Source organism: Penicillium samsonianum (genome assembly GCF_028829775.1).
Source record: "Penicillium samsonianum strain IBT 33392 chromosome Unknown utg000001l_segment0_segment0, whole genome shotgun sequence".
Taxonomy (NCBI): Eukaryota; Fungi; Ascomycota; class Eurotiomycetes; order Eurotiales; family Aspergillaceae; genus Penicillium; species Penicillium samsonianum.
Window position 1 is genome coordinate 482,967 of NW_026643259.1, and position 25,835 is coordinate 508,801.

The 25,835-nt window shown below is 46.3% G+C and overlaps 10 protein-coding genes across 10 annotated transcripts; 5 read left to right on the forward strand and 5 right to left on the reverse strand.

Moving 5' to 3' along the window:
* Nucleotides 1-255: 255 nt before the first annotated feature.
* Nucleotides 256-2,245, reverse strand: N7471_000190 (MFS transporter; the record flags this gene model as incomplete). Its single annotated transcript, XM_057272911.1, has 6 exons — nucleotides 256-502; nucleotides 607-712; nucleotides 773-1,332; nucleotides 1,492-1,736; nucleotides 1,788-1,992; nucleotides 2,049-2,245. The coding sequence occupies 6 exons, from the start codon at nucleotides 2,243-2,245 to the stop codon at nucleotides 256-258; spliced, it is 1,560 nt and encodes a 519-aa protein (XP_057141090.1).
* A 236-nt stretch (nucleotides 2,246-2,481) lies between these two features.
* N7471_000191 (uncharacterized protein) lies at nucleotides 2,482-2,821 on the forward strand (the record flags this gene model as incomplete). The annotated part of the gene is made up of 3 exons (XM_057272912.1): nucleotides 2,482-2,508; nucleotides 2,594-2,704; nucleotides 2,735-2,821. 3 exons carry the CDS (start codon nucleotides 2,482-2,484, stop codon nucleotides 2,819-2,821), a joined length of 225 nt encoding a protein of 74 aa, XP_057141091.1.
* Nucleotides 2,822-5,046: 2,225 nt separating this feature from the next.
* On the forward strand, nucleotides 5,047-7,719 carry N7471_000192 (uncharacterized protein; the record flags this gene model as incomplete). Its single annotated transcript, XM_057272913.1, has 8 exons — nucleotides 5,047-5,139; nucleotides 5,198-5,524; nucleotides 5,592-5,821; nucleotides 5,885-6,117; nucleotides 6,196-6,541; nucleotides 6,610-7,171; nucleotides 7,236-7,314; nucleotides 7,379-7,719. 8 exons carry the CDS (start codon nucleotides 5,047-5,049, stop codon nucleotides 7,717-7,719), a joined length of 2,211 nt encoding a protein of 736 aa, XP_057141092.1.
* Nucleotides 7,720-7,950: 231 nt separating this feature from the next.
* On the reverse strand, nucleotides 7,951-9,847 carry N7471_000193 (CocE/NonD family hydrolase; the record flags this gene model as incomplete). Its single annotated transcript, XM_057272914.1, has 3 exons — nucleotides 7,951-8,041; nucleotides 8,102-9,592; nucleotides 9,648-9,847. The coding sequence occupies 3 exons, from the start codon at nucleotides 9,845-9,847 to the stop codon at nucleotides 7,951-7,953; spliced, it is 1,782 nt and encodes a 593-aa protein (XP_057141093.1).
* Nucleotides 9,848-10,338: 491 nt separating this feature from the next.
* On the forward strand, nucleotides 10,339-11,559 carry N7471_000194 (alpha/beta hydrolase family protein; the record flags this gene model as incomplete). The annotated part of the gene is made up of 1 exon (XM_057272915.1): nucleotides 10,339-11,559. The coding sequence occupies one exon, from the start codon at nucleotides 10,339-10,341 to the stop codon at nucleotides 11,557-11,559; it is 1,221 nt and encodes a 406-aa protein (XP_057141094.1).
* A 1,514-nt stretch (nucleotides 11,560-13,073) lies between these two features.
* N7471_000195 (uncharacterized protein) lies at nucleotides 13,074-13,600 on the forward strand (the record flags this gene model as incomplete). The annotated part of the gene is made up of 2 exons (XM_057272916.1): nucleotides 13,074-13,234; nucleotides 13,303-13,600. 2 exons carry the CDS (start codon nucleotides 13,074-13,076, stop codon nucleotides 13,598-13,600), a joined length of 459 nt encoding a protein of 152 aa, XP_057141095.1.
* A 524-nt stretch (nucleotides 13,601-14,124) lies between these two features.
* Nucleotides 14,125-16,984, reverse strand: N7471_000196 (uncharacterized protein; the record flags this gene model as incomplete). Its single annotated transcript, XM_057272917.1, has 3 exons — nucleotides 14,125-15,608; nucleotides 15,677-16,342; nucleotides 16,402-16,984. The coding sequence occupies 3 exons, from the start codon at nucleotides 16,982-16,984 to the stop codon at nucleotides 14,125-14,127; spliced, it is 2,733 nt and encodes a 910-aa protein (XP_057141096.1).
* Nucleotides 16,985-17,116: 132 nt separating this feature from the next.
* N7471_000197 (uncharacterized protein) lies at nucleotides 17,117-21,568 on the reverse strand (the record flags this gene model as incomplete). Its single annotated transcript, XM_057272918.1, has 2 exons — nucleotides 17,117-20,523; nucleotides 20,593-21,568. The coding sequence occupies 2 exons, from the start codon at nucleotides 21,566-21,568 to the stop codon at nucleotides 17,117-17,119; spliced, it is 4,383 nt and encodes a 1,460-aa protein (XP_057141097.1).
* A 1,743-nt stretch (nucleotides 21,569-23,311) lies between these two features.
* N7471_000198 (uncharacterized protein) lies at nucleotides 23,312-23,832 on the forward strand (the record flags this gene model as incomplete). The annotated part of the gene is made up of 2 exons (XM_057272919.1): nucleotides 23,312-23,534; nucleotides 23,597-23,832. The coding sequence occupies 2 exons, from the start codon at nucleotides 23,312-23,314 to the stop codon at nucleotides 23,830-23,832; spliced, it is 459 nt and encodes a 152-aa protein (XP_057141098.1).
* Nucleotides 23,833-25,082: 1,250 nt separating this feature from the next.
* N7471_000199 (uncharacterized protein) lies at nucleotides 25,083-25,653 on the reverse strand (the record flags this gene model as incomplete). The annotated part of the gene is made up of 3 exons (XM_057272920.1): nucleotides 25,083-25,150; nucleotides 25,222-25,500; nucleotides 25,557-25,653. The coding sequence occupies 3 exons, from the start codon at nucleotides 25,651-25,653 to the stop codon at nucleotides 25,083-25,085; spliced, it is 444 nt and encodes a 147-aa protein (XP_057141099.1).
* Nucleotides 25,654-25,835: the final 182 nt, after the last annotated feature.

The following is a 25,835-nucleotide window of genomic DNA, read 5'->3' on the forward strand; positions in this document are numbered from 1 at the left end:
TCTGATCGAAAATGCAAGATATGGACCTATTATGTTGCGTTGGACAAAAGTATGAAGCCCAACTGTGTTACATTTTATGTACTTCCCTGATACCATAAAGGCCCATCCGAACAATTCATTCTGTAAAGCGGCTGTTCTTGCGAATTCTCGCACCATACATGTAGAAAATATATCTAATGCAGCGGGCGATATTAATTTGGGGTTTTGTACACATGCGTAGAAAATGGACTCACGGAAAAGGAAACATCGCCACTGTCAGAAATGCGAGGAGACATGAGGCCCAGTGTATACCCAATTTATTGTACACTGGCCAAAGAATGAAAATGTTAGTATTGTCCGGACTAGAAGTTTCAAATCCTTCCCCTTACTTTGGCTACCAAATAGAGGGAAAACACCCGCAAACGTGGATCGAGTAAAGCTATTTGCTGCCAAAGCACTGGCGGCATAGGAGGGATAGGCGTCAACAAGGAATGTAAATATGCCAGAGTAAACGAGAATAGTTCTAGAGTAAACAGGACTCAGTTAGAATCAGGCTCACTTTACTTATGACAAAGTGCCCTAATTGTCCCTCTGCCATGTGAAAAGATTGCTCGGGGAGGTACATACCCTGCTCCAAAAAAGGCGCTTCCAATAATTGGCACTATCCAATGAACACTAGGATAGGTTGTCCAAGCAAATATAAAAAGGCCGATAGTGACTAAAGGCGCCCCTGCTATAGCTACCGATCAAGGTTCTACGATTAGCTAGCGGTAAGTCAAAAGAAACAAAAGACAGATAAATACCTGGGGGAGTCTCCATTCTGGAAAAAATCCAGAGTCATCTCCGTTTAGAGTTTGATGTTCTCTTTCAAGTCGGCAGTAGTTCCATCGCCAGTATGGATCAGAAAGCACGGCAAAGAACATTCCGATCAAGAGGCCAAGAAATGAAAGCCCACGCTGCCACAGCTCAAATCCATATACAGACTGGAAGACAACTTGAAAAGCACCAAAGAAAAGATAGAGAATCCCAAGAAGAAGTGCAGAGTAGATGCATAGGCATAAACACATAGGCTCCAAGGCTAGAAGCATACCAGGCCTGTATATAGATCGTAAAATCACTGTTTGTAGAGGAAAAGAATTCTTTTCGCTCGGTACCAACTGACCCAAGTTTGCAGTTTGCCTTCGTAATTGTTGTGCTTTTCGTCTCAAAAGTCTGTAGTAATCTGTCAGGCCGTCTTTCAACAAAACAAATTTCGCGTAAACGTACATGGGTTGATAAGTTTCCGGCACGAAGAAATATACCAAAAGAAGCATTGCAGCAGCCCAGCACAGCAGCATGTAAAAGGTCCAGCGCCTGTGTTCCATGGATTCAGCTTGTATGTTTTTACCTCTGCCCTCCTTAGCAGTGAGATTGAGACGTACCAATTAGTGTACTGATTGATAAATCCTCCAATACTGAGCATTGGTAAGTATATCCCACAATAAACATAAAGTGTCAACATCGTTCACTCACAGCGGCCCAAGTTCGGGTCCAATAAATGGACTGGCAGTATATACCATCATGGGAAGTGCTAGCTGGTGCCGAGGAAACATGTCCCCAATGGTACCTCCTGCAACACTTAGAAATGCACTACCGGCAAAACCATTGAGGAATCGCCCAATGAGTAACGTCTGTATGTTCATTGCAACAGCACATGGTATGAGCCAAATGAAAAAGAAAGTAAGTGAGTATAAGTAAATAACTCTCCGGCCATAGATCTGTTAAATGCATTAGCTCTTCCCCTTCGCATTGGTTTCTGTATGATTTACCTCAGATAAAGGACTGAATATTAGCGGACCGGTGCCTACAAAGAGAATATTGGGTGTTAATTTTGGAAGCAATTGGAGGAATAGTATCTTCGTACCCATTCCCCAGATAAAGAGTGAAAGACCAAGGGTGGCGATTTCTTGAGAACAATGGAACTCGCTCATAATTTGGTCATAAGTTGTTGAATATATGGAAGAAGTGCAAGCACTATCAAAAGTTTTTTTCATCAGTCACTGAACTTTGAATAAGTTAGATACACTCACACACAAAGCGAGCCCATGGAGACAGTAACAACAGTCAACCACTTTCTTCCTAAGCTCATACTATAAGGATGCATGGGATCATTATCATCCCATTGGACAATCATCGCAGATAGGCTTGGGTTTAAAGTGCTATTGGCATTGGAATTGGAATTTCCCGTAAGGGATAGCCCTTGGGGGCTATCATTTCGAGTTCCCATTTATAGCTGCAAATACGTGAGACGGGAAGATGAGTGCACGAGAATTCTGCTCTTGCCTTTGTTTGTATTATACAAATGACGGATGTCGTGTGACGTTGTGCATGAGCGTGCTTTGAATTAGCCAAGGTTAGTAATTATAAGGAGATTTCTAACCCACTTGGGCTTTCCATATTTTGACACACTATAGGAATCAAAAGTGTATTTTTCGCATTCGTCAGGAGAGGGAGTCGGCCCGAATGGAGGCGACTATCGGGCGGGGTTCGGTAAGAGTGAATTGGTTCGGAGGTTAGTGTATGTATGGCTTGGCTGTGAGTGGATCTCATCCATACTCTTTCTTGGTTCCTTTAGTGCCTGTCCCCGAACAGGTGGAAACTGACAGGAGTCGCCAATACAGATGACGATGGGAAGGCTACCGAAGAAATCGAGGGAGGATCTGTCAAAAGAGTTGGCGATTTTATAGTAATTATCAATCACACTAATCATGGTTAGGACCATCATACTGACTTCCTCTACGATCATAATGGTCTTGCGAGACCGGAGCCGTCTCACTCGAGACTTCATCGCAGTTACGCGTAAGCGGCCGACAGAGAGCCCTAAAGATGTGTGGTACGTATTCCCTCCGATGTTATCGGCCGCTTCACGTGTTGGCGCGATACCTTTCAGTTAATGTTACTATGCTTGTAAAGTGGATAGTAGGAAGGACCTTGGGGTAGAATATTGACATAGAAGAATATTGAAGATATCTAGTGGCTAGAGATTGTGTAGTAGAAATTATCGCCTTCAGTCTATCGCGTGGAGCAACGGAACGATCCGACGGCTAGCAACCAACATCTTACGATGCCATGGTTTGCTGATGGAATGGTAGGCTGCGATGAACTGATTGGTGCTCTAAGTGATTTCCATAGAATCCTATCAAATGAGATATTTAAAGATCAAAGAATGAACTCTTGGGGATTTCGAGTTCGTCCCCAGCGTTAGATGCTGACGTATGCGACCTCCTTTTCTTTCAGATGAGTTAATGAACTCAAGCTCTCATTCCTCTGCTTCCAGTCACCAAATCGCTCGCGGTATCTTTTCAGATACTCCCTAACTACTATTCGAAGAGCTGGGGCACATGAAGATAAGATTCCGACGTCGAGCTCAAGGGCTGATAAGATCCAAATAGAGTATGCAACCCAAGACTCATCGTAGGTATGAAAAAGAGTATATATATATCTGGTCCTAAGTGCTCCACAAGCGCAGATAAGCAAACCCAGAAGAAACATGGCCAAGACACCAATACGTTCCTTTGCCGGTAGACTGAGCTGAGCTTCCAAGCGATTGGCATGGGGACCAACACCACCCAGAAGTCCATAATTGTTGTGATAACACTTCCAGTGAAAAGGAGCATTTCACGATTCCCGCATTGGTATGGATAGGGAGGATGGAACAACGGAGGATTGAAATCATAAGAGGCTTTGATCGGACTGTTGACCCTTCAATTAGCAAGTAGAAAGAGGAAAATTGTAGCAGGACAGTCATACGACACGAACCTGCATCGAAGGAGTAAGCCCAATGTATATGCGATAGCTAGCCCGATTGCTAGCAGAATCGTAAAGTAGATGACTGAGGCGTAGAATCGCAAATCTTGATGAGCTATGAGACGCCGGTAAAATGTAAGAAACGATAACCTTACAAAGGTTGACGCCAAGCAGAAAAGAACGAAATTGACGGTGGCCAGAATACTAGCTCCAGGGTAGCACTTCGGAGGTAGATCCCATGCATGTCTGTCTAGTAAATATCTCCATTTACCCAACAAAACAGCAATGGTAAAACCGCTAGTTGGAACCTGAAGTAAAATGTTAGAATATGTGCAGACCGCTCAGTGGATTATCTAGATGTAAAACAAACCATTGCAAGACTGACCAAAATGTCTTCTGCACAGATACCATTGGATATCTTGATTTTGCCAAAAAAGCGAAGAGCCAAAGCAAATGCTACTAGAGTGTAGAAGACAAGCACGATAATTGGCAAAGCGGGGCCTTTGGTCTCAGGATGTGCATAATCTGGGGTAGGCCAGCTAACGACGACGCTAGGCGGGATCTCGATCATGATATCTTTTTATCGTATTCCTTGATATGGCAGAAGTAATTCAATCGACGGAAAAGGTATGAATCAAATTGTGTTGTGCTAGGCTTGGGGGTTGAATATAGGAAAGTGGCCCATAATTTCCATGGCTTGATTTGAAGTTCAGGGGTCCCCCTGACACCGCGGATTTTATGTGAGTTTCCTTAGGTTTGGTAATCAAGGAATTCGAAACCTTTCCGGAGAGAGGTCTAGGTGGCCAATATTCGAAGGTGGGTTGTCCAGACTGGAACCCTTCGTAAAGAATTCGGCCCGATTGAATGGGAAGAGATACACGTGATTCGGCGCGAATTGATTTGACGACGTGACAAAAGTCACATCTAGACGCCAAAGCCTCGGACAAACTGGAAGTCTAAAGCCAATCCCTTCAGTTCGATCACATAAACCATAGCATACTTACTTGCCGGGGGTATCCGAACCTCGGGCTCCAGATCAAGCCTGGAGTGGAAGTTGGGATTTTTATATCTGATAAATCATGCCAAATAGTACCCATTTTCCGAATAAGAAATCCTGTCCATAGCGGAAAGTGGACAGCACAGCATGAAATAGGGTTGGATTTTGCAAATCCCTCTCCGTATGGTAGCTGAGTGAAACAGGCGGTGAGGGAATTTGGTTCGGGCCGACTGTGTGATAGAAGAAAGACCGAATTTATGCAACCTATTCATGCGACAGAGATCATGGATATCCCCGAGATTCGAGAAAGCGGAGAAGATATGAGCGTTCAGCCACACTTATCTATCACTGCATGTTTGCGGTGTCGCGAACAGAAGGTGACTGCATGTTTATTCCGATGCCGAATATGCTTTGCTAAAAGTGAATCACTCCCAGCTCAAGTGTGGACGTGAACGTCCCGCATGCGCTCGATGCGAGCGACTCAACGCGACATGTAACTACCCGAGTCCTCCAGATCGCCGGGGTCCACGGACTCAACGCGGCCCCCGGCTTGTGCACAGGGCAACCGAACACAGGCGGGAACATACTCGCCCTCGACGACCTGTCATTCAGCGTCCTCGTAACGAATCTGCGTCGCAACAGACCTCCGCCTTTGAGCCACAGAGACCCAATAAGCCTCTTGAAGGAAATATACTCCCTCGTAGTGATGCTGAAGTGGATGACGCATCTGCGGGGCTCATACGAACTCCAGTACTGTCTGATGTACGCCCTGATACACAGGTCCACTATGCTAGAAATATTTGTGAACAAATGACTGATTGGTCTCCAGTCCTACCCAACTCAGCTGCGCATGATGAGTTCAGTCGCAACGGAACCAGCGTGCGCCTCAGACCAGCCACCTTTACCACCAACTGCCCTTGGTCTTTCTTTACTGGAAATATACTTTACGCGCGTATATAACGCACCTCTACTGTTTTATAAGCCCATTCTCTTTCAACAATATCTTGAGGGGGGGCTTCATGGAGCTCTTCTTAGAGCTTTACTTGCGTTAGCGACCCTGTATGTTACGCTTTATGCCATCGGTCCCTCTTGCTGAACAATTCAGCTAACACGGTGTTCAAGATTTCTTCAACCATCGCATTCAGACGATGAACACCATGCTGCAGGTGGGCCTGCGGAATTAAAAATTTTGAGCGCGTATCATTCTTGTGGACTCCCGTGGGCGAAAGCTGCACTGAGAGAAGCTATGACATTGGCCATGGACGCTCCATCCCTTATGATAATCCAAGCGCTGCAGTGTCTGCAACTGTATTGGTTTGGTATTGGCCAGCCTCACCGAGGCAATTTATGTCTTGGTAAGTTCTTGCGCCCATGACCAACCCTAACTCACATACCCAGGGATACTTGAGAATGCGGTGTTGACAAATTTACAGCACTCGCCTACCGTTCCTGCCACCTCCTTGGGTATAGCAAGAAGATTTCGGATAAAACTAATGATTCTGACGTGTCGCTCGAATCAGAACTTGGCCGTCGATGCTTCTGGGCTTGCTGGACATCTACAAGCATTGTCATGGAGCCAGAACCCTACATCAAATCATCCTGGCAAGAGGTGGCCATGGTGCCACTCCCAGGTTTAATTTCCAATACATCATCAGGTTTTAGGATAACTCTTAGTGAGAAAATGGATGGGGATTGGTGTTCAAGTGTCCTGGAATCTGGTACAAGGACCGATACTCCCCCTGGAGCTGCAGCACTCTTAATGAAAATGGTGGGCTTATGGTAAGTGCATGTGTTGACCCTGGGGACTTTAATCCGCCATGGAGCTCATTGAATGATTGTTTCTTTAGGGCAAAAGCCCAACTTTTGTGCAAGGATCATGCCTCTTCTCCGATTGCTCAAAATTTCGACTCGGGGAAGAAATTAACTCACCTGGCAACATCATTATTTGAGGATGCGGTCTCGCTGAGAAATTCTGGATATCAGAATGATTTGACCTCCGAAGTTGAAGTTATATTGCTCGTGCATGATGCCCTTTACCACCAGTGCCAAATGACCATACACTCGATGGTTGTGCCTTTGTTTTCGGGCATCTCTACTGACCCCAAAATTGACATTGATACGCAGAGACAAAGTGCAGAGACTGTCACAAAACACGCAGACCTATTTCATCGCCTATTGGAACCTTATCTCTATGGTCAGCGTCATGTTTCACACCTACCTCCTCTTGTCGGCTATGGTGCTTTTGTCGCAGGTATTGTGCTTCTGGCTACGGAAATTTCCTGTCAGAATAAAGAGGACAATGGACCTCCCACAGAAGCGGGTAAAAAGGGTTGCAGACTAGCTGCTGTGAAATCAATCTTGCACTTATTAGATAATCTTCGAGTCTATTGGAGGGCCTTGCAACGTCCGGTAAGTCATGTCTCTCTTATGTACCATCGATTTGGTATCGTGCTCTAAAACTAAAGATCTACAGTGGGAAACCTTGCATGCTGCGATGCAAACAGACCTTTCGAAGTATAAAAGACGACCCAGACCAACAGACTCACGAGGCAGTATGTCGGACACGCATGCCATTTCAATTTGAAATCGTAATTTTATAGACTAATCCCTGTTTAGACCAACCATCGACACACTTCAATGACCGCGGACCTCCCGAAATGTCCGCAAGAGTTAATCAAAACATGGATTTCTCGAATGAACAGCTGCAACTCTCAGTGGTTAACAAGAGTGCAGGAGAAGGATTTTATACCCAACAAAGCTCCCACCCCGCTAGTGCCAACGGCAATGAGTTTGAGGCTCCAGGTGAGATAGGAACAAGTGACTCATTGATGGGCCAGATCAATCTACCACACGATTATGACTGGTATAGCTTGTCTTTCGAGGAGGCTGGAGTTGAGCAGTTTGCTGGGCTTGAACCTTCCACCCTTTTCCAACAAGGTTGGAGCACATTTGGCTAGTTTCGCACCATTGCAGGGTTTACTTTTTGACTTTAAATTAAATCAAAGCTGAATTTATCTAATGTATGAGACTCTACAAAAGAGCAGGGCGATATCAACAATTTCTCGGATTGAATTACCTCTGCAGAACTTATGGTTGAACGTTGAACAATTTTCATATATTGCTACTGAAAACTATGCCCTGACCCATCACTCTGTAATGATTTCAGACAATCATTTGAGCGAAACTTATTATTTCGGGGGAATGATAGGCAAAGTGATGTAGTTGACATAATCCGATCCGAAATGAATGCAATTCTGACCTTTGAAGACCGTTTCCGACCTAGAGAACTGTTAGATCGAATTATCGCCTTAGAAAGGAATTTCTATGTCACAGCCGTACCTGTCAATGGAGTCGTCGTGACCCCAAAATCCAGTCCCTGCGGTGTCTCCCGAGCTCACTTCTAGAACTAACCGACCCCCAGTTTCAATAACCACATTTGTCGGCCATATCTCCACATCAACAGGGTACACCTCATTGGGAATCACAGGCAAAACATCTGTAGAATAGAAATCCCGATATGGTAGCCAAGAACGGTGTCGCGCATGCTGAGGATTGGTTTTGCGGAGAGACACACGGAGCCACCCCTTGGTCACAGGGACGGGTTCCCCTGCAGAGCCCGTATAGGAAATTTCTTCGCCAGACGGTGACAAATGACGCAGGCTGATAAACAAGTCCAAGCCAGATGGAGAGCTTCCCCATCGGTCCCTGCTGACAGAGACATTCAGGTGAGCCACAATATGTCCAGTAATCTCTGTTTCCGACTCGAAGGGCGCTGATGTGAAATTCAAAATATCAGAAGGTCGACCTTTACCTAGGGCTCTGTAACTTAATTTTGTGGCCAGTGGCTGCCCTGGTCGGACGTATTGAAGCCCTTGATCTGCTGTAAGGAAAAAGGGTGTGTATTCTGTCCTCGCCAATGGCCATTCACTTTCCTTTCGGCGAGTGAAACTTTTCTCTCCCGCTGGATTATTATACCCAACGTTTCCTTGGCGCAGAATTAGATCAACTGCAGGAAGTGCTCCTTTCGTTGTCCATCCCTCTCGGTCTTCTTCTTTCAGCCAAGGATCGAGGAAGCTTCTTTGGACTTCTACTTCTTCGGGATAGTAGAAGGGTAGATCGTGCCGTCCGACGATAAACCGCAGATATTTGAACTCAGATCCCGCCCATAAATACCCATTCACATTTCCTCGAAGATGTAACAAACTCCCCCCTAAGTTGGCCACGCTTAGAATGGGGACAGTGATATCTTCCAGGTTGAAGTTGAGGGCCGCTAGTTGTTCATCATCTCGATATCGCTGCTCATGCAAAACAGCTTTGTGTCTGTTTGCATCTAATTCATCGGCTGTGAGATCGCCCTCAACAGTGTCTGGGCCCCAGTTACGTGCTGCCCGCCCGGGTAGCCCGTACTGGTTCGGTGCGACCTGACGAGCGTACCACATGTCAAAGAATTTGTTCGATAGGATACCACCATGTCGCAAGGATTCATTATAGGGATCAGAGAATCCTTCCCATGGCACAATGGCCGATAGACCTCTCGGCTGGCGGGCCGCAACCTGCCATTGTGTGGCAGCATAGTAGCTGACGCCGAGAAGGCCGACTTTTCCAGAGGACCAAGGTTGCTGAGCAGCCCACTCAATCACGTCACAGAATCCATCGATTGCAGTCGCGGATTTCACGTCCAACACACCGGGAGACTGTCCGATACCGATTTCGTCTGCTCGCACGACAACATATCCGTGATCGGTCCAAAAGAGGGGGGTCGGAGTCTCCCATGCAGAATGCTCTGTCTGGTGCGCTGTGTCGACTTCTGAAAAACTTTTCGGATTGAATCTATTGTTTGACTTAGCGATATTGATCCTTTGCTGAATAATTGTAGTTCACATACTGCTCATAGGAAACATCTTTGCCATACGGACCATATGTCATAAGCACGGGGAACCGGTTCCCCGCTGAAGCTGCCTTGGGCTTATACACATTGCAGCGAACCACACCACCGTTCCCCAAAGGCACAGACACGTTCTGCTCAAGGGTATATAAAAAGCTCGTTGAGTTAACGGTTTGGATGTCACGGTATTGGTTGGGCATCTTGGTTTGGTTCCTCTGTTTCACGGAATAGTAAGCGGACGGTTTGTACCTCGGGGTGGTTCGAATGAAAGACACGCCTCCAATCTGTAACAAAAAAACCCACCTTAGCAAAGATCGTCAGCCTAGGAATCGAATAGATGTTGGGAGCAGAGCGAACAAGGAAATTTGACTATATATTGAATGTGCTCGGTGTTCGCGCAAACTTACCGACTAAACGCGGTCTCTACCAACGCCGAGCCCCGACTGCCCCGAATGCCAGCCGGTCCGAATCTACGTCTATTCGGACCGACTCCATAAGAATGAACCAAGTTTGAGCTCACTGTCACAGGATGGAAGGAGAGTTCTCCACGATGAGATCCGTGTTTTACAATCATGTGATACCCGATCAACTTCCTATTTCACCTTCCATTGTCCCCTCTATCAGGATCGGTCCTTCATAGTTTCCACCTCTTTTTTTCAAAAGCTTCCAAACCTTCCACTACCTGCTGCCAATGCTTATCAATCATTTTTTCAAATCCAACGAGTCCTTCAGCTATGAAGCACTTCGAGCTGCCGGCTATAGCAACTATGGCGGTGCAGATCTTGGTGAAGTGATAGCTATCTGCTCCAAGATCCGGCCTGGGAACGAAGAAGACTGGGTGCGCGAATGGCAGAAAGCTGCGGAACGTTCATTCTCTTATGCAGAGCACTCGGAATCGGTGCAAAACAAAGAAAGTGCCTACCATGGATACCTTCGCGCATCGAACTACTTCCGTACAGCCGAGTTTTATCGCCGAGAAAATGTCGACGAAGACAAAATATCACATTTCCTATATGAAAGATCGGAGACTGCATTTGTAGAGGCGATGAGGTTGTCTACATTTGCCTATGAGTCGATTCGCATTCCCTACGAAGGGACATCATTACCAGGATACTTTGTCAGTCCTGACAACACCAAAGCGCCACGACGCACAATTATTTTCAACGGGGGTTATGACTCAACAATGAGTGAAGGGTGGTTTGCGATTGGAGCAGCTGCTCTAGCAAGAGGCTATAACTTCCTCGCCTTCGATGGCCCCGGACAAGGTGCCGCTATCCGACGACAACATTTGCACTTCCGACACGACTGGGAGAATGTGCTCACCCCTGTTGTCGACTATGCTTTGACTCGCATGGACATCGACCCCAATGCCATAGTCATTTTTGGATGGAGCATGGGTGGATACCTAGTAGCACGAGGAGCTACGCAGGAGCATCGGGCCCGGGCTCTCATCCTAGATGATGGCGTGTACGACTTTGGTTCTGCATTCCGAGCCCACCAACCGTCCTTCATTCAAAGGCTGGTTGAAAACAAATACGACTTGATTTACAATGGGATATTCCACTGCGTGCAATCCTTTTCGACTGGGATTCGGTGGGCTTTGCGCAACGGGAAATGGACGTTCGGTGTGGAATCTGCTGCAGAACTGAGTCGCGCTGTCAACAAATACACTTTAGAGGGGATTAGTCAAAATATTGAGACACCGTGTCTGATAATTGACGCAGAGAATGATCACTTCCTGAAAGATCAACCAGAGGTGCTTCGGAAGAATCTGCACTGCGAAAACAAACTTGTCAGTCTGCGAGCAGACGAAGGTGGAGACACGCATTGTCACCAAGGAGCCTTCTTTCGATTGCATCAAGTTGTCTTCGATTTCCTGGAACCACGCCTGTCCCCAGATGGAAAAATGTAACTATTGAGGAAATGTGCTATCTTGCTTTTATCATTTCTCGTTACACCCTGGATTTTAGATAGCTCTCAATGCATAATCATAATAGTGCAATTCGTGAAATTTGTTCTGTCTTATGCCTGATAACTTCCACCTCTTTTCAGTGGTTATGGAGAAACGATGCCCAAGTCATAGCAGGAATTCTTCATTCGCCACAAAATTGGAAGATCAGATATTGACGTATGGTTACTGGCATACATATAATTAAACCGAATGACTATTTGTATCCCTGATAGCACCCCTCAGAGACCGGCCAAATTTTCATGGGAAAGCATGGGTGCCGAATCAACTTCACCATGCGAGAGGAAGAAAGCGATATAGAAGATGGAGCCAGATAAAAATTGACGTACGAGTCGGGTAGAAGATAAGCTTCATCAAGAGGAGTTCATAATAAGAATAATAATAACTGTGTGGCGCTATCTGCAAATGCATCATGGAACCCATTACATTCCATCCACTCTACTGCACTGGTGATCAGGGCAGATGTGGAGTAAAATTTATTGAGGTCATTCAAATCTGAGACTAGTGTCAGCTAACAAACTCGTGTAGTTTTGCGATGGCTGAAGCGAGAATCTACACTCTTCTTCATGGAACAGCTGTAAGGAAGTAGGTATTGTTGTACCTAGAAATAATCAGCCTGAGACGAAGATAAGCCACGGTAGATCGTACTTTTTTTGATACAAATCATTTGTGGATCTGCTACATTCCCACTAGATTCTGCCTGTTCGTCATAGATGTCATAGTCGTTTCCAAGGAGTTCCTGCATCAAGCAGGTGTTAGGTCTGAAGATCGGACCGGTTGAATCTGGATAAAGCTGTCAGGGCTGAACGACTAATGCGACAAGGCATGCCTAGAGATATTTGTGAGGTTTTGAGGGCATTGGATAGATCAGTCCATTGTCTGCGACCCTCACACCATCTCGGAAGAAGCCATCGTCCGTCGTTTTATTATCAAAGAGCGATGATTCACGCTGAAGTTAGAACCGATACATTGTGGCTGGGACTTTGGTGTGCACCGACAGGAATGAGACATGGCGCTGACTCTTTGGTCACATGAATCTTAGGAATCTGACCCCAAATCACCCTAGGGGGATGACAACCTTATAAGCAACTTCAGGTGCAGCCCAGGGCGGCTGCCCAGGTGGAGGGCTGGTCATGAGGTATCTAATGGGAATGGCACAGACCATGTATTAAAGCTAGTTAAACCCAGAGCCGCTATAAACGCTTTCTATTTTCTATCCTTTCTTTTATTTCACTTCTTAGTCGACTGGGCTTTGTTTAATATTTTCTGATCGAAAATTCAAGGTACGGATATCTCAAGCTTGGTGGTTGGCAACCCACCACCACCTTTGGAGCTCAAACACAAAGAAGCCAGCGAATCTGGAGATATACATCAAGTCTAAAAATTATCAAAATCTGACAGAAATATCCACAAATGACTTGGTCTATGCCCTGACTTTGGCACAGCAGCACAGTCATATGAATGTGGCTGCTTACATTCTAGACTGTGGTGTCCCTGTGCGGAATTACCACGTCGAGAGTGCCATTCTCTCGACGGATTATCAGTCTCTTAGCCTAGTTATGGCCAACGGCTATAACATCAACCAACCAATTTCCTGGAATATACCTTCACTACTTATGTAAGTTCATAGCCTGTTTTCCTTATTTATGGAAGCTGATTCTTATCCACAGACGGGTCATTTCACAGCCAGGGGCTCTGCGAGTGGCTACTCGAACATGATGCAGATCCAAACGCCCAGTGCGTTCTTGATATTACCCCTCTTTCGATCGCAGTCCAAGAAGCCCCGTTTGAGGTCATAAAACTGCTTTTTGAAAACAATAGCTCTATCGAATATGGACAGCTGTTGCATTACGCGGTACGAAGGAGCAATGTCGACTATCTCGAGGTCTTAGAATTCATTTTCGATAAACGTCCGTCCATCAACCAAGTGATATTTGAGAATCACCCTACCTCTTACGACTTACGAAAACCCTTTGGGATTTAGAACTCCTCTCCATGAGGCTGTTAAACTGGGTAAAGTGGATGTGGTCGAGGCACTTCTCAACAGGGGTGCCGACCCAGCTATTCCGGATGGAATAATGGAAATCGATCGAAGAGAAAGATCCTCCAGAGTGTCTGTTTATGAATAATACATTTTATGTGCGGTCAATGTACCATAGACCTGATCTATCTTTAGGTTCTATTTGGCGCCCAAGAGATCTGTATCAATAAAGACCCTCCAAGTCTAGCATTTATTACGTGTTTCCTTTTCCTCCGCTACCCGCAGATCAACGGCAACCAGCAGAACACTTCGGCGCAATCGTACTCACTCAGCATTAAGTTGAGCGGCAGGCAGAAAATGCTTTACGTCTACATAACGTCGCTCAGTGCCGTCAAGCATTTTGTTCCTTGGTGAGGCAGTGAAGGCGTTATGTACTGTACTGAGGATAAAGCATGGAAATAAAACAGGCGGAAGAGAGCGCCGGTGGATGTTGAATTAGGTCGGATACGAATAATCTGTCTCAAGTTTCAACTTTTCCTGTCTCTTGAAAACCGCACCTTTTTAAACAAATAATTTCGTGTCCGTCGCATGGCTGAGTTACCTTCATCTTGTGACTCTGTGGGGACCCGCTGTGTGACTTCTGATGAACTTTCTGTAGAATTCGTTGGAATTGATGATTGCAGTGTACTCACGGGCTCCCCCGAATTATCTGACAGCTGGGTGATATGCCCTTCCTGTGAGATTGAGCTCGTCGATACAACACTAGGAGGGGCTAACATTTCGTTGGTGCTTGATGGATTCTCCATTCGTTCTTGTTCGGTACCATGAAGGATAGTATTGGGTAGCATCTCTTCGGGATCTTTGCTAGACTCATCGGGCCAGTGCATTGGTAACTTGCGACTATGACCGAAGATGACAGCACCCTGATCGTCATCTCCACCCAAGACAGGACTGGCAATGCGGTTTGCCAGGCGTCGGAAGTTGAAACCAGATGGAAGCAGTATTTGTGCTCGATCACATATGTTGTGAGATCGTGAATGGCAGTGACAGCTTTCAAAGAGTTTGTCTGGGTTGTGCCAAAGTATATCATCGACCACCCGCACAGGAATGTCTTCCCAATCTCCCCATTTGCGGATTATGGATTTGAGATCTGGGATACAAACAGCCAGGTGATCAGCTCCCTTTGGCATTTGGCCCCAAAAGCCGCAAGGCGTGCTTGGTGCCTGTGGGCGAATTATCTCACCAAACCCTCGGCCAAATAGAGTGACTGCATGAATGGCTCGAGTGAAGTCTATCCAGCATTTTCCAGTGGACTGGAGACCGGTGATCTTCAATAGAACCGGATCAGCACCGGTGGCGACATCCATGAAGTCGAACCCTTCCAAGTAATTTCGAGGCCTATACTTCGCCTCTAGGCCGGGCCGCCCAGCCCTGTCCATTTGATAAGTCAGGATCTGTTCCAGGAAGTGATAAATCTGTTCAACTCGGTCCTGGAGTAAAACGTGTGTCTCCTTCGTCTTGCTCACTTGTTTTGGAGAATCAGGAGCCTCAGTGCTTATTTCCTCGGATAATTCCCTTTTGTGTGGGAAGATTGGCAGTTCCATATTCTGTTGATCGATCAAAACTTCGATAGCTGAACCCGAAGCATACTCGCATGTCGGTCTCTTCAATTTGTCGAGATGAAAAAGTAACTTGGAACCAATCTTACTCTGCCGATCATCTTCGAGTGAAGCTCTCACGAGATGAAGTAAAGCACTTGCCCCATTGACAAGCCATGCTCTTCTGTCGCCGACGTCATAGAAAATAACAAACTTGGAAGATATGTCCTTGATCTGTTCAAAGTAACATCCGTTTCGCTTCAAATGCAGCGGTATGTCTTTAACACCGATGGCAAATGAAGCCCCAACGCTGATGAATTTTCCACCTGATATGCTAAATCTTTCAAGATTACACCCTGCATGAGGCTCACGACGTCCCGAGGGTCTAATATTGTAGTCCGCTTGGTGTGATCCTGCAATTGTTCAATATTAGCAAGACATTCCATTAAATATAGAGTGTTTGTCTGGCTTGAATTAGTACCTGCATGGTTCTGCGCTTTACTACACCATCCTAAAACATGTCGCAGGTGTTCAATTTCCAAAAAGTTGATTTTATCCGCCTTGACAGCTCCAAGCTTTCGTACCCGGGAGTCGACATACGAAATGCGACTTCCATCCTCATTGTAAAGCAAGTGCCACAATATGATGCCGCCAACTTTTTTGGTCGGGAAGAGAAGACTAGAAAAGCTCTTGATGTAGAGTTGTCCGTCAAAATTTGTGACACGCCGCGCCTGGATCAGGCCCGCCATCATATGCAGGGAAATCTCAAGACCGTTGTCATTATTGGCTCTGAAAAGGATAGGAAATCCTTGGACAAGAACTGGATTGTTGAACAGTCCGTGCCAACAGATACCATTCTGGAGAGGCTGCTGGTATATATGCTCCACATGAAAGTAGAGTTCATAGTGAAAGACTGCATAGGGCTCAGAGCCGTCTATCTTCTCAGCTGATGGTTGGCTCAAGACTCTGTGTATATACGGCGTACAGAAAGCAACCCCGCGGTCAAAGGGCGACGAACGTAGGGCTGAGCCAAGCCAAGCAATTTGCTCGCCAACCTCGGCGATAAAGTCAGCGGTGCCATAGACTTCCACCAGAGTCTTAGAGTTTTGTAGATAGATAGCAATCTCCAGGTCCCTTCGAAGGTGAGCTAATAGTTCCAGTATAGTAAGTATTACGAGCTGTCCAGACAGAGTAGCAAATACCCACATGCATTGAAATGGCCAGATCTATCAAGAGCAGCGGACTTCAGGGCTTGCAAAATCCATGGACCTGAAATAGGCCAAGTTTGATCAAAGTATTGGGTAGTTGTTGCTGCTTGAGCACCATCAGGGCCTCCGGTGAGGGTGATTGCTGTTGCTATTGCTTCGTCGGCTCTTTCACGGTACTCTTGCTGTGCGACAAATGCCAGAACATCCCAATCAACGTTGAAAAATGATTTGAATGTTTTGACTGGCTGTGATCTACTCACTTTGCCAGAAGAAGGAAGGGTACCCAAAATTTCTCCTCTGACAATAGAGAGATTGTCTGGATCTGCAGTCACGAGATGAAGCTTTCTTTGAAGTCGTGTAAGCAGCCACCGAAAGGCCCGAGATTGCACTAACTGTTGGTGGTCTATACTCAGGCCATTTTCGACGACAGTCGGATTTTCAGGTTGGGCACTTATAAGTGAAATATCATGGTTTGAAGAGGATGCCAATTCATCATGGACAAAGTCACTCTCCGATACTGGGGGTTCTAAATCCTCTGGAATTCCCTCAAAGTACCTGTCAATAATCTCTTTGTTTGACATGATGTCTTCTTGACTATTTTCCCGTTGTTTGGAATGCCATTTCTGCCGAAAAGATGTTGCGATCTCCCTTGCTGCTGTGTTAACCTTCAACAATAACGATGAATAGGCTGTCTGATAAATGGAAATCAGCACTCACTGGCGGTATTGACGAATAAAGACCATTGCATCTCGAGCTACTTGTGACTTGATTTCAAATTCGAGCTGCATCGCAAAAAGTCTTAAGAGCTCTTCTAAAGCACCTGAAACCCTGTTCAGGGCAGAGACATCGGGCAAATCCTCCTCCAAATGTTCCAAAAGAACATCTGAAATTTCGGAAATGTATTCGTCGGCGGACGTTACGTCAGTGCGGGCCGAATAGATGCTTTCCTCATCTGAGACTTCGCCAGTTAAGTTTTCACTAAGGTCTGCGAAAACCTGACTCATCGAATTTGGCGCTGTCTTCACATTCGTCGATGATTCGAAGGTAGGCTTGGTTGATGAATATGTTCCATGATTCCGGAAGCCCCGGTCGAAAATGGAAGCTTGATGCATGCTCCCAATACTTTCATACTCTCTACCCTGGCCGTTGACATCGACTCCTCGCTCGAGCAGCATCTGCACGATCTTGTCATATCCCCCAGAACATGCAGCCTGCAGGGCATTTCCGTAGTCTCCACCGTGAGCGTTAACATCGGCTCCGTGCTCTATTAGTATCTGCGCAATCTTGTCATATCCTCCAGAACAAGCAGCCTGGAGGGCATTTCCGTAGTCTCCACCCTGAGCGTTAACATCGGCTCCGTGCTCTATTAGTATCTGCGCAATCTTGTCATATCCTCCAGAACAAGCAGCCTGGAGGGCATTTCCGTAGTCTCCACCCTGAGAGTTGATATCGGCTCCGCGCTCTATCAGCATCTGCGCAATCTTGTCATGTCCTCCAGAACAAGCAGCCTGGAGGGCATTTCCGTAGTCTCCACCCTGAGCGTTAACATCGGCTCCGTGCTCTATTAGCATCTGCGCAATCTTGTCATGTCCTCCAGAACAAGCAGCCTGGAGGGCATTTCCGTAGTCTCCACCCTGAGCGTTAACATCGGCTCCGTGCTCTATTAGCATCTGCGCAATCTTGTCATGTCCTCCAGAACAAGCAGCCTGGAGGGCATTTCCGTAGTGTCCACCCTGAGCGTTAACACTAGCTCCGTGCTCTAACAGCATTTGCACAATGTTACCATGTCCTTCGGAACAAGCAGCCCGTAGGCCATTTCCGTGGTATCCGCCTAGGGCGTTGACATCGGCTCCGCGCTCTAAGAGCATCTGGATGATATTATCGTGTCCTCGGGAACAAGCAGCCTGGAGGGCGTTTCCGTATTCTCTACCCTGGCCGTTAACATCGACTCCTCGCTCGAGCAGCATCTGCACGACCTTGTCATGTCCTCCAGAACATGCAGCATGGAGGACATTTCCGTAGTGACCACCCTGAGCGTTGATATCGGCTCCTCGCTCGAGTAGCATCTGCACGATCTTGTCATATCCTCCAAAACAAGCAGCCTGGAGGGCATTTCCGTATTCTCCACCCTGAGAGTTGATATCGGCTCCGCGCTCTATCAGTATCTGCGCAATCTTGTTATGTCCTCCAGAACAAGCAGCCTGGAGGGCGTTTCCGTAGTCTCCACCCTGAGAGTTGATATCGGCTCCGCGCTCTATCAGTATCTGCGCAATCTTGTTATGTCCTCCAGAACAAGCAGCCTGGAGGGCGTTTCCGTAGTCTCCACCCTGAGCGTTGACATCGGCTCCATACTCCAGTAAGACTCGTATAACATTCTCGTGTCCAATCGACGAGGCCCACATCAACGGACATGAACCCCCACTATCTGCTGCATTTATATCGGTATCCTCTCTAGTAAGCAGACGGCGGATCACTTGCTCATGCCCGTTAAAGGCTGCGAGATGGACTGCATTCATGGTAGGCAAGCTTGTATGTGGCATCATTGTCTTCCAAAATATCGGAAACCACAGCCAGAATCGGTTTGTAGTGGTGTTGTATAACTGGGCCAGCAGGTCGTTCGCTTCCTGGTTCATAGACGAAGCCATATGTCTCACATGATAGGGCCAAAATACTGCTGAGTATTCTAGAAAACTTTGATAGTGTGAGCTTGTCTGAACTTGATCGTCGTTTAAATCCTCCATCGATAGGTATCTCATACAGATATGAGCCATTTGGTCCTCAGTGTCGCTCACGGTGAACGAGTATGCGATATTGAGTTTGTTCAAACTTCCGTTTCCAAGGAAAAACTCTCTTGCAGTCTGATGAATGAGGTAGATCTTGGAGTTATTGGTAAAGACAAAAAGTCCACATAGACGACGGAGTCTCTTGCCTATCAGCGATGAATCAAGACCAGCTTCCGCTGTAGTTCGTGATTGTGGAGAGACGGCTATACCCAGCGCCATAGCCATTTCCACTGTTGTCAAAGGACGCCGTGCTGCAATGATGATCTGAAAGACCTTTCTCGCAGTATCCGATTGACTAGAAGGGACCCGACCAAGAATCCTTTCGTATGCCTCATTCACTGAAGGGGGTATCATTCGGATTGATTCATTGGCAGGCCGAAGGCTATTCTCGAATATAGATCGAATATCGTCTATAGCTAGATATAGCCATAAATAAGTGCGGTGTTCCATTTGAAGAAGCTGTTGCTCGAGTCGCTGCGTTATATCCTGTGGCAGTCGTGCAGTCTCGGCTAGCTCTTTAACTCTTATCTTCACAACAATATCGATCTCCTTGTGGATTTGGGAATTCTCTTCCTCTCCCTTTAGATGTAAATGCGGGAAAGAGTCTGTTATCGCTGTGAAGTGATTCTGGATATGGTCGTAGGGGCGACTAGTGACTAAGAATTTCAAACAGGCATCTTGTGTTGATGATGATGACTGGCGTTGAAATAAATCGAGCTTCCCAATCAATCGACCCTGATCAACCTCCCGGCATTCATCAAGCGCATCCAATATACAAATCGTCTTGCATGATGCTTCGGCCGATGTGGCCGTTACAAAGATACGCCAAAGCTCCTCAGTCTTGTGTCGGAGCTTGTCCCCATTCTTTACCCAAGACGGTATCGCATGGTCCAATAGATACGGCCGCTGGGTAAAGAGCTGATGGAGTACTGAGCATAGCGCTGTATCAAGATGATCCTGTTCGTCATTGTCCTTGAAAAAAAAGTAACATATCACCACTTCTGGACTAGAAGCTTGCAAGTAGTCATCGATAATAGATCTTGCTAGTACAGACTTTCCGCATCCCGGGTCGGCTGATATCCAGAGGAGATCGTTACTGCTGCTCTCCCACCAACGAAGGTATTCGGAGTTCTGTAGCACCCATTGACATGTTCCTTCTGCTCGTCTTGGATTGATGTTCTTTTGCTCTGCATAATTACAAATTTTGAGAGCTGCGTAACAATGTTGTTGCTGATCTGTGAAAGCTCCGGTGACCCGCTCATGATGATGTTGTTCGTGTTGATTGTATGCTCGGTCTAGGCGTTGGTTCGTGCCCCTGATTTCGTCCCTTGATTCGTCTATATATACAGAACCATATAAGTAAGCCGGACTTGATTTAAGATTAATATATGTTTGATTTCACTTACTGCATGTATCCACCGCCAAGCTTTCTTGTGAAACATGGCTTGCACGGATATATCCTAGTAGCTCTTTAGCATATGATGCCGCTATCATGGCTGCATACCCTTGCCACTGCTTGTTTTTATGCGAATCAGCGTAATCACAAATTCCACGGATAACGAGACAAGGAAAGTCATTCATCAACCCAGCTGCCTCCGTCTCAAAGCACAATGCTCCTGTCTTCGACCTCAGCTGCTCCCTAGTCTCCCCATGTTTGATAATAGAATTTCCGGACGCAATGATACCATAGTGAGGTTGGGGATTTCTATCCTCGCGTTCACTTCTTATCTCTTCCCATTCCACTAGACATCCATTGCAGCTATTCGCATTCACAGGATGATCGTGCTTTGCCTGAAATAGTCGATCGCACTGTGTAGCAGGTCGGCCGAAACTTTTCCGAGTTTGTGCGGTACTTCCAATCGCACTTTGGAGATATTCCAGGTAGCGGGGTTCATTGATTAGCGCGGCAGCTCTCATCGCGCTAAGTGCAGTCAATAGTGCCCTCGGAGGACTATTCAACGAGCCGGTTCGTTCAAAATCACCACCTGTAACAACTTTTCCCATATCATATTGGATCACCCCACCATAAGTGCCCTGGGGGTGGCTGATCACGACATCGCCGAGGCGAATGTCATGAGCAACCGAGGGAATTCCGCTCCCAATACCGACCATCAATCCAATCCGAAGTGACTTGGAGAATGTGTGAATCATATTAGTCACGATAGTAGTGGCTGAGGTAGTTCCGTATTGGCCTCCGGAAAGGCAGGCGATCACAACATGGTGTTTGCCAATTCGGCCCAACGTGTAGGTATTTGTGTCCGCTGGATCTTGCTCCTCGAGAATCCCAAAATTCTCGTCCAGAATTTCAGCGGCAGCAGCGGCTTCGATCGGGAGGGCGCAGATCCAGCCAATCTGAAAAGCATCTCGTGGAGGGCAGGCCATATTGAAGGCCTAGCGTAGTTGGTTGGAACAAAAGTTCAGTGACAACAGTTATTAAAAAACGTTGAGAATATTCGGGAAGTTTGATGAATCGTTGACTCAATCTCCAGAAGAGAGGAGCCTCATGGCATGGCAGAGGGGAGCAGGCCCGTCACCGGCGCAGCTCCGCCCCAGCTGAAGGACAGTGCAGCAGCGCGGCAAGAGATAAATTGCTATTGGCGAAAGGCGCCAGCCCGCTGTCTAGCGCGTCCCTCGTGTCACTACTATGGTCCGTGAGCCCCAACCGAAGATATCCGACACGACTGGAGGAAACATGATCCACAATATTTATTCCATGGTATTAACGAAGATGATTGACCTCTATTCCCGTTTGGGAAAAACGTTGAAGGCGCTCACAAATCTGCGTCTTGCTCCCAATTACGAAGATGCGAATGAAATCGATTTCTAGAATTGCTGCTCGAATGCCATAATCATAATGGCATTAATAATCGTATATTGTAGGTTGATGTTTAGGTATTGACGCGATTTAATAGTTATTCATGGACGTGTCCTTCAATGGTCCGTCAGGAAGTTGAGGCGGCAACTATCGATAAATCTTTCATAACTAGTCAATTGTCCTACAAGACCTGAATCACGTGCATTATGCAGGACCTGCACACACTCCAACCAAAAAGCCAATCTTACAAGTGTTTAGTAAAATATGACACTGTAATTTTGCTGTCAAATACCGCTCAATACATTCAAGAGGGAATTTATATTGATATCTGTCAAATAAAATTTGGCACTAATGCCTTGGGAGTGGGTCCCGAGAAACCAAAAGCGGTCGTCAAGGAGGAAGCAAATTTCGCTAGTGACTGTATAGCTCCATGGGGATAAAGAGAAAAATCTAAATATTTGCAGGTAATCAAGCAAAGCCTTGCGAATTCCTTGCTGCCTGGATGCCTCAGTACGCCATTACCTTGACCACTGAGTGCATCACTACTTCGTACAAGGACTAATTAATCCACGTCACCGAAAATGCACATAGTTCTGTTTGAATCAAATATCGACAGGTAGGCTGCATGGATTTCCAAAACAGGAAAGAGACTGTGTGTTGTCAAGTCTGACATATACCCCGGAGCCTCAAGCCAACTGACAAAAGCCCAATCATTATCCAGGAAGGTGACGACCTTGGCACTGCACGTATGTTCATGCCTACATGCAGCTTTTCAGACCTCTTTTTGCCCTCTTTGTGGTTCTTTGTGGCTTTCAAGCCTTTGTCCCTTTGTCCCCATGAAGCTATTTAGAGAACTTCATGGTAGTATGGAGTAGTTAGATCATGATCAAAATCTTATTGCACTTCTCTCACTTCCTTGCTGCATTAGACACGCAAATTATGCGCATCACGGTGTATTGTCAAGTCTGACGTGTCTCCTGGAGCCTCAGGCAAAGGGCCAATCATCATCCAAGCAACGCAACTACCTAGGTACTGCGCATATGACTGACCAACGAGATACATGCTCCCCTGTTATATACCCCGTTGTTGCCCATTGCTGTGCCCAGTTCTGCGCCCAGTCCTATTCGCAATTGTCAACCCCGCACCACGACCTTGGAAGGCATCTTGGTAATCGCTTCCAAGGTGGTTTCCTCTATTATAAATACCCTCATTATCTCCCTACAACATAGTGATTTATTCTCCAATCACTTCTACTTCTATCCATCAATCTTTATCATTAACCAACCTTTTTCATTGGAACATAGTACATTATGGAGGGACATCGTGTCTTTCCTTTCCTCCCTTCGGATGAGGAACTCCAGCTCTTCGAGGAGAAGATCAAGTATCGGTTCACCGACCGTATTTGGGCACGGAAGGCACTTCAAACCTCCAGCGCTTTCAACGAGGATGGCAATAAGACTCTTGCCATGATTGGTGACGCAATTCTCCGCTTGGTTATTGTGGACCATGGTCACCAGGAAAAAAAGACGCGAGGTAAGTATTTCGCCCACACTGGCTACTTTATTTCACGGACTTATGATTTCGGCTTTGATTAGGGGAAATATCGAATATGATTACCAGGAAGGCCAGCAATGCCTATCTTTCCGATCAGGGATTTGATCTCGGCATTGGCGAATTTATCATCATGAACCCCTCCCAGTTTGTCATTGGACACAATGTCATGGCCGCCACCATGGAGGCGATCATCGGGGCAGTGTACCTCGACTGCAATCAGCAGATCCAGCCATGCGCCGATGTAATGGCCGCTTTGGATCTTTCTTGGACCGAGTGAACGCCAATCACCTGCTACGGTGACATACAGAACCCCCCGACGTGGGGGCCGGCGGGGACGATTACAGCCTGTGGGCATTTTTCATTCGACAGTGGGGTGGCTTGCAATGACCTGCATGCCACAGCACTATTAAATGGGTCTTTCCCATGCCTGTATTCGACCCCGCTGGATCCCACGCCGGGGGGTTCTGTACATTTCCGTGGTCTAGAATTGGCTTCTCTGAGGACAAACCGAGAGAGATTGTGGCGGGGAGGATGAGAATTGGTATGGATTTTGAGAACTAAGGAGAGAATTGAAATATCTGTTGCACTGATTCTGGTATTATGATCGCTTTGTAGTCATTGCTCGAAACACGTATGTTTTAGGCATGAGCCGTCTCCCCCGTATGTGTAATTATTTGGTCGGCTTAGAGCACGGTAGGCTCCGACAAGGCTTTCAATAGCACAACTCTGACTGTGGCAAGTGTCGACAAGTTTATGAATGCTGATGCACCACCAGTCATTACATTAAAGTTGCTTAAATTGAACTGGTAAACGAGACAGTGAATTTCTCAATTTCAAAGGTAACAAACTGAGAAGTGGTGGTGGCCTTAGGCCGCAGGTGATGCCTCACGCATCAACCCGTCGTTGCTAGATAGATAGGCGGTTTGCTTCCTGTGGAAATTAACTCTCTCCCTCCTTTCCCTTTGGTCCCTACATAGTAGAGCCCCAAGACTTATATTTACCTTTTAGATTACTAAATGACTCTTTACTTGATTATAACTTGACAACACTCACGAATAGAATAATACCTTGGTATAGATCTATTCGGCGCTCTACCTAGCACCGTTCCTCGATACCCCGAAAGGACCTATCCTACAGTAAGACCTATTAGGCAACAGTACGATTGAGAGAACAGATCCTCGACGCTAGCCTGAGAAGCATAAGGCAAGTATAACCCGGAACCCTTCTAACCTAACTGTGACCAGTTTGTAGTGCGTGACAGTAGGTAGGGTCATTCCCTCACCATTTTGAAGGCATTTGTGCAAATCTTAGATTGTCCCTTATAGACCACATGATGCACGTTAATCATCCGATCCCGCAACCTTGCGCTGAGCTCATGTGTGAAAATCAAACCCCGTCAATATCAGCCACATTATTGAACTGACCCTAAATAGGTGCATCTTGTACACAATGTTCTTAGTAGTGTGAGATCTCAATAAAATCAAATGAGTTGAAAGATAATAAAGCTATGGCCGTGATCGCTTTAATCTACATTGCAGCCTGTTGAAACATGGCTTGTACGAGATCACTTCGTTTCTCGGGGGAGGACGCAATACCTAAATAAAGATTAGCCTAAGTCTTGTACAATACTTGGGTATGAAGGCTGGTCCGACAAATCACGACTCACAGATGGCAAACTCATCCTCTATTCCTCCAAGCTTAAGATCTGCAATTCTTTTGGTGAAGTCTTGAGAGTCGAATTTGTCCATGTTCCGTGAAATCTTGAAATATACCCATAATCTTTCGGGAGGAAATGTCATGAAGAAGTCTTGCCGGCTTTCGCGAACAAAGAATTTTTCTCTATCTGTAAGACGAGAAGTTTTGAGAGCTCGATCGACCTTAATCCTCAAAAGCTCTAAAAGGCCAGCTTGGTGGACGTCGTTCCAGAAGGTCCTTTGGCTTGCTCCTGGGCATAATAACGTCAATTTAGGAAGGATCGAATGCTCATACCGGCTATCATACCTGGCTTCAAAAGCAAATAAGCTCGAGGCAGTAGTCTTTCTGTCCCCAGATTCTTCAAAAGCCCGATTCCAACTTCCAGTGCAACGATGGATGACATATGAATATGACCTTGGTCAGGCGGAAAAATAGGTTCAATAATAGTTTTTCTGCAACTGACAGAGCTCCCAAGATCACGGCAAATTTTCTCTAGTCTGGTTAGGTATAGGTGACGTTTCTCAAGGGGATCGAGGATAGCTTTCATGCCATCGATATCCACTTTGAAATAGTTCTCTATGTTAG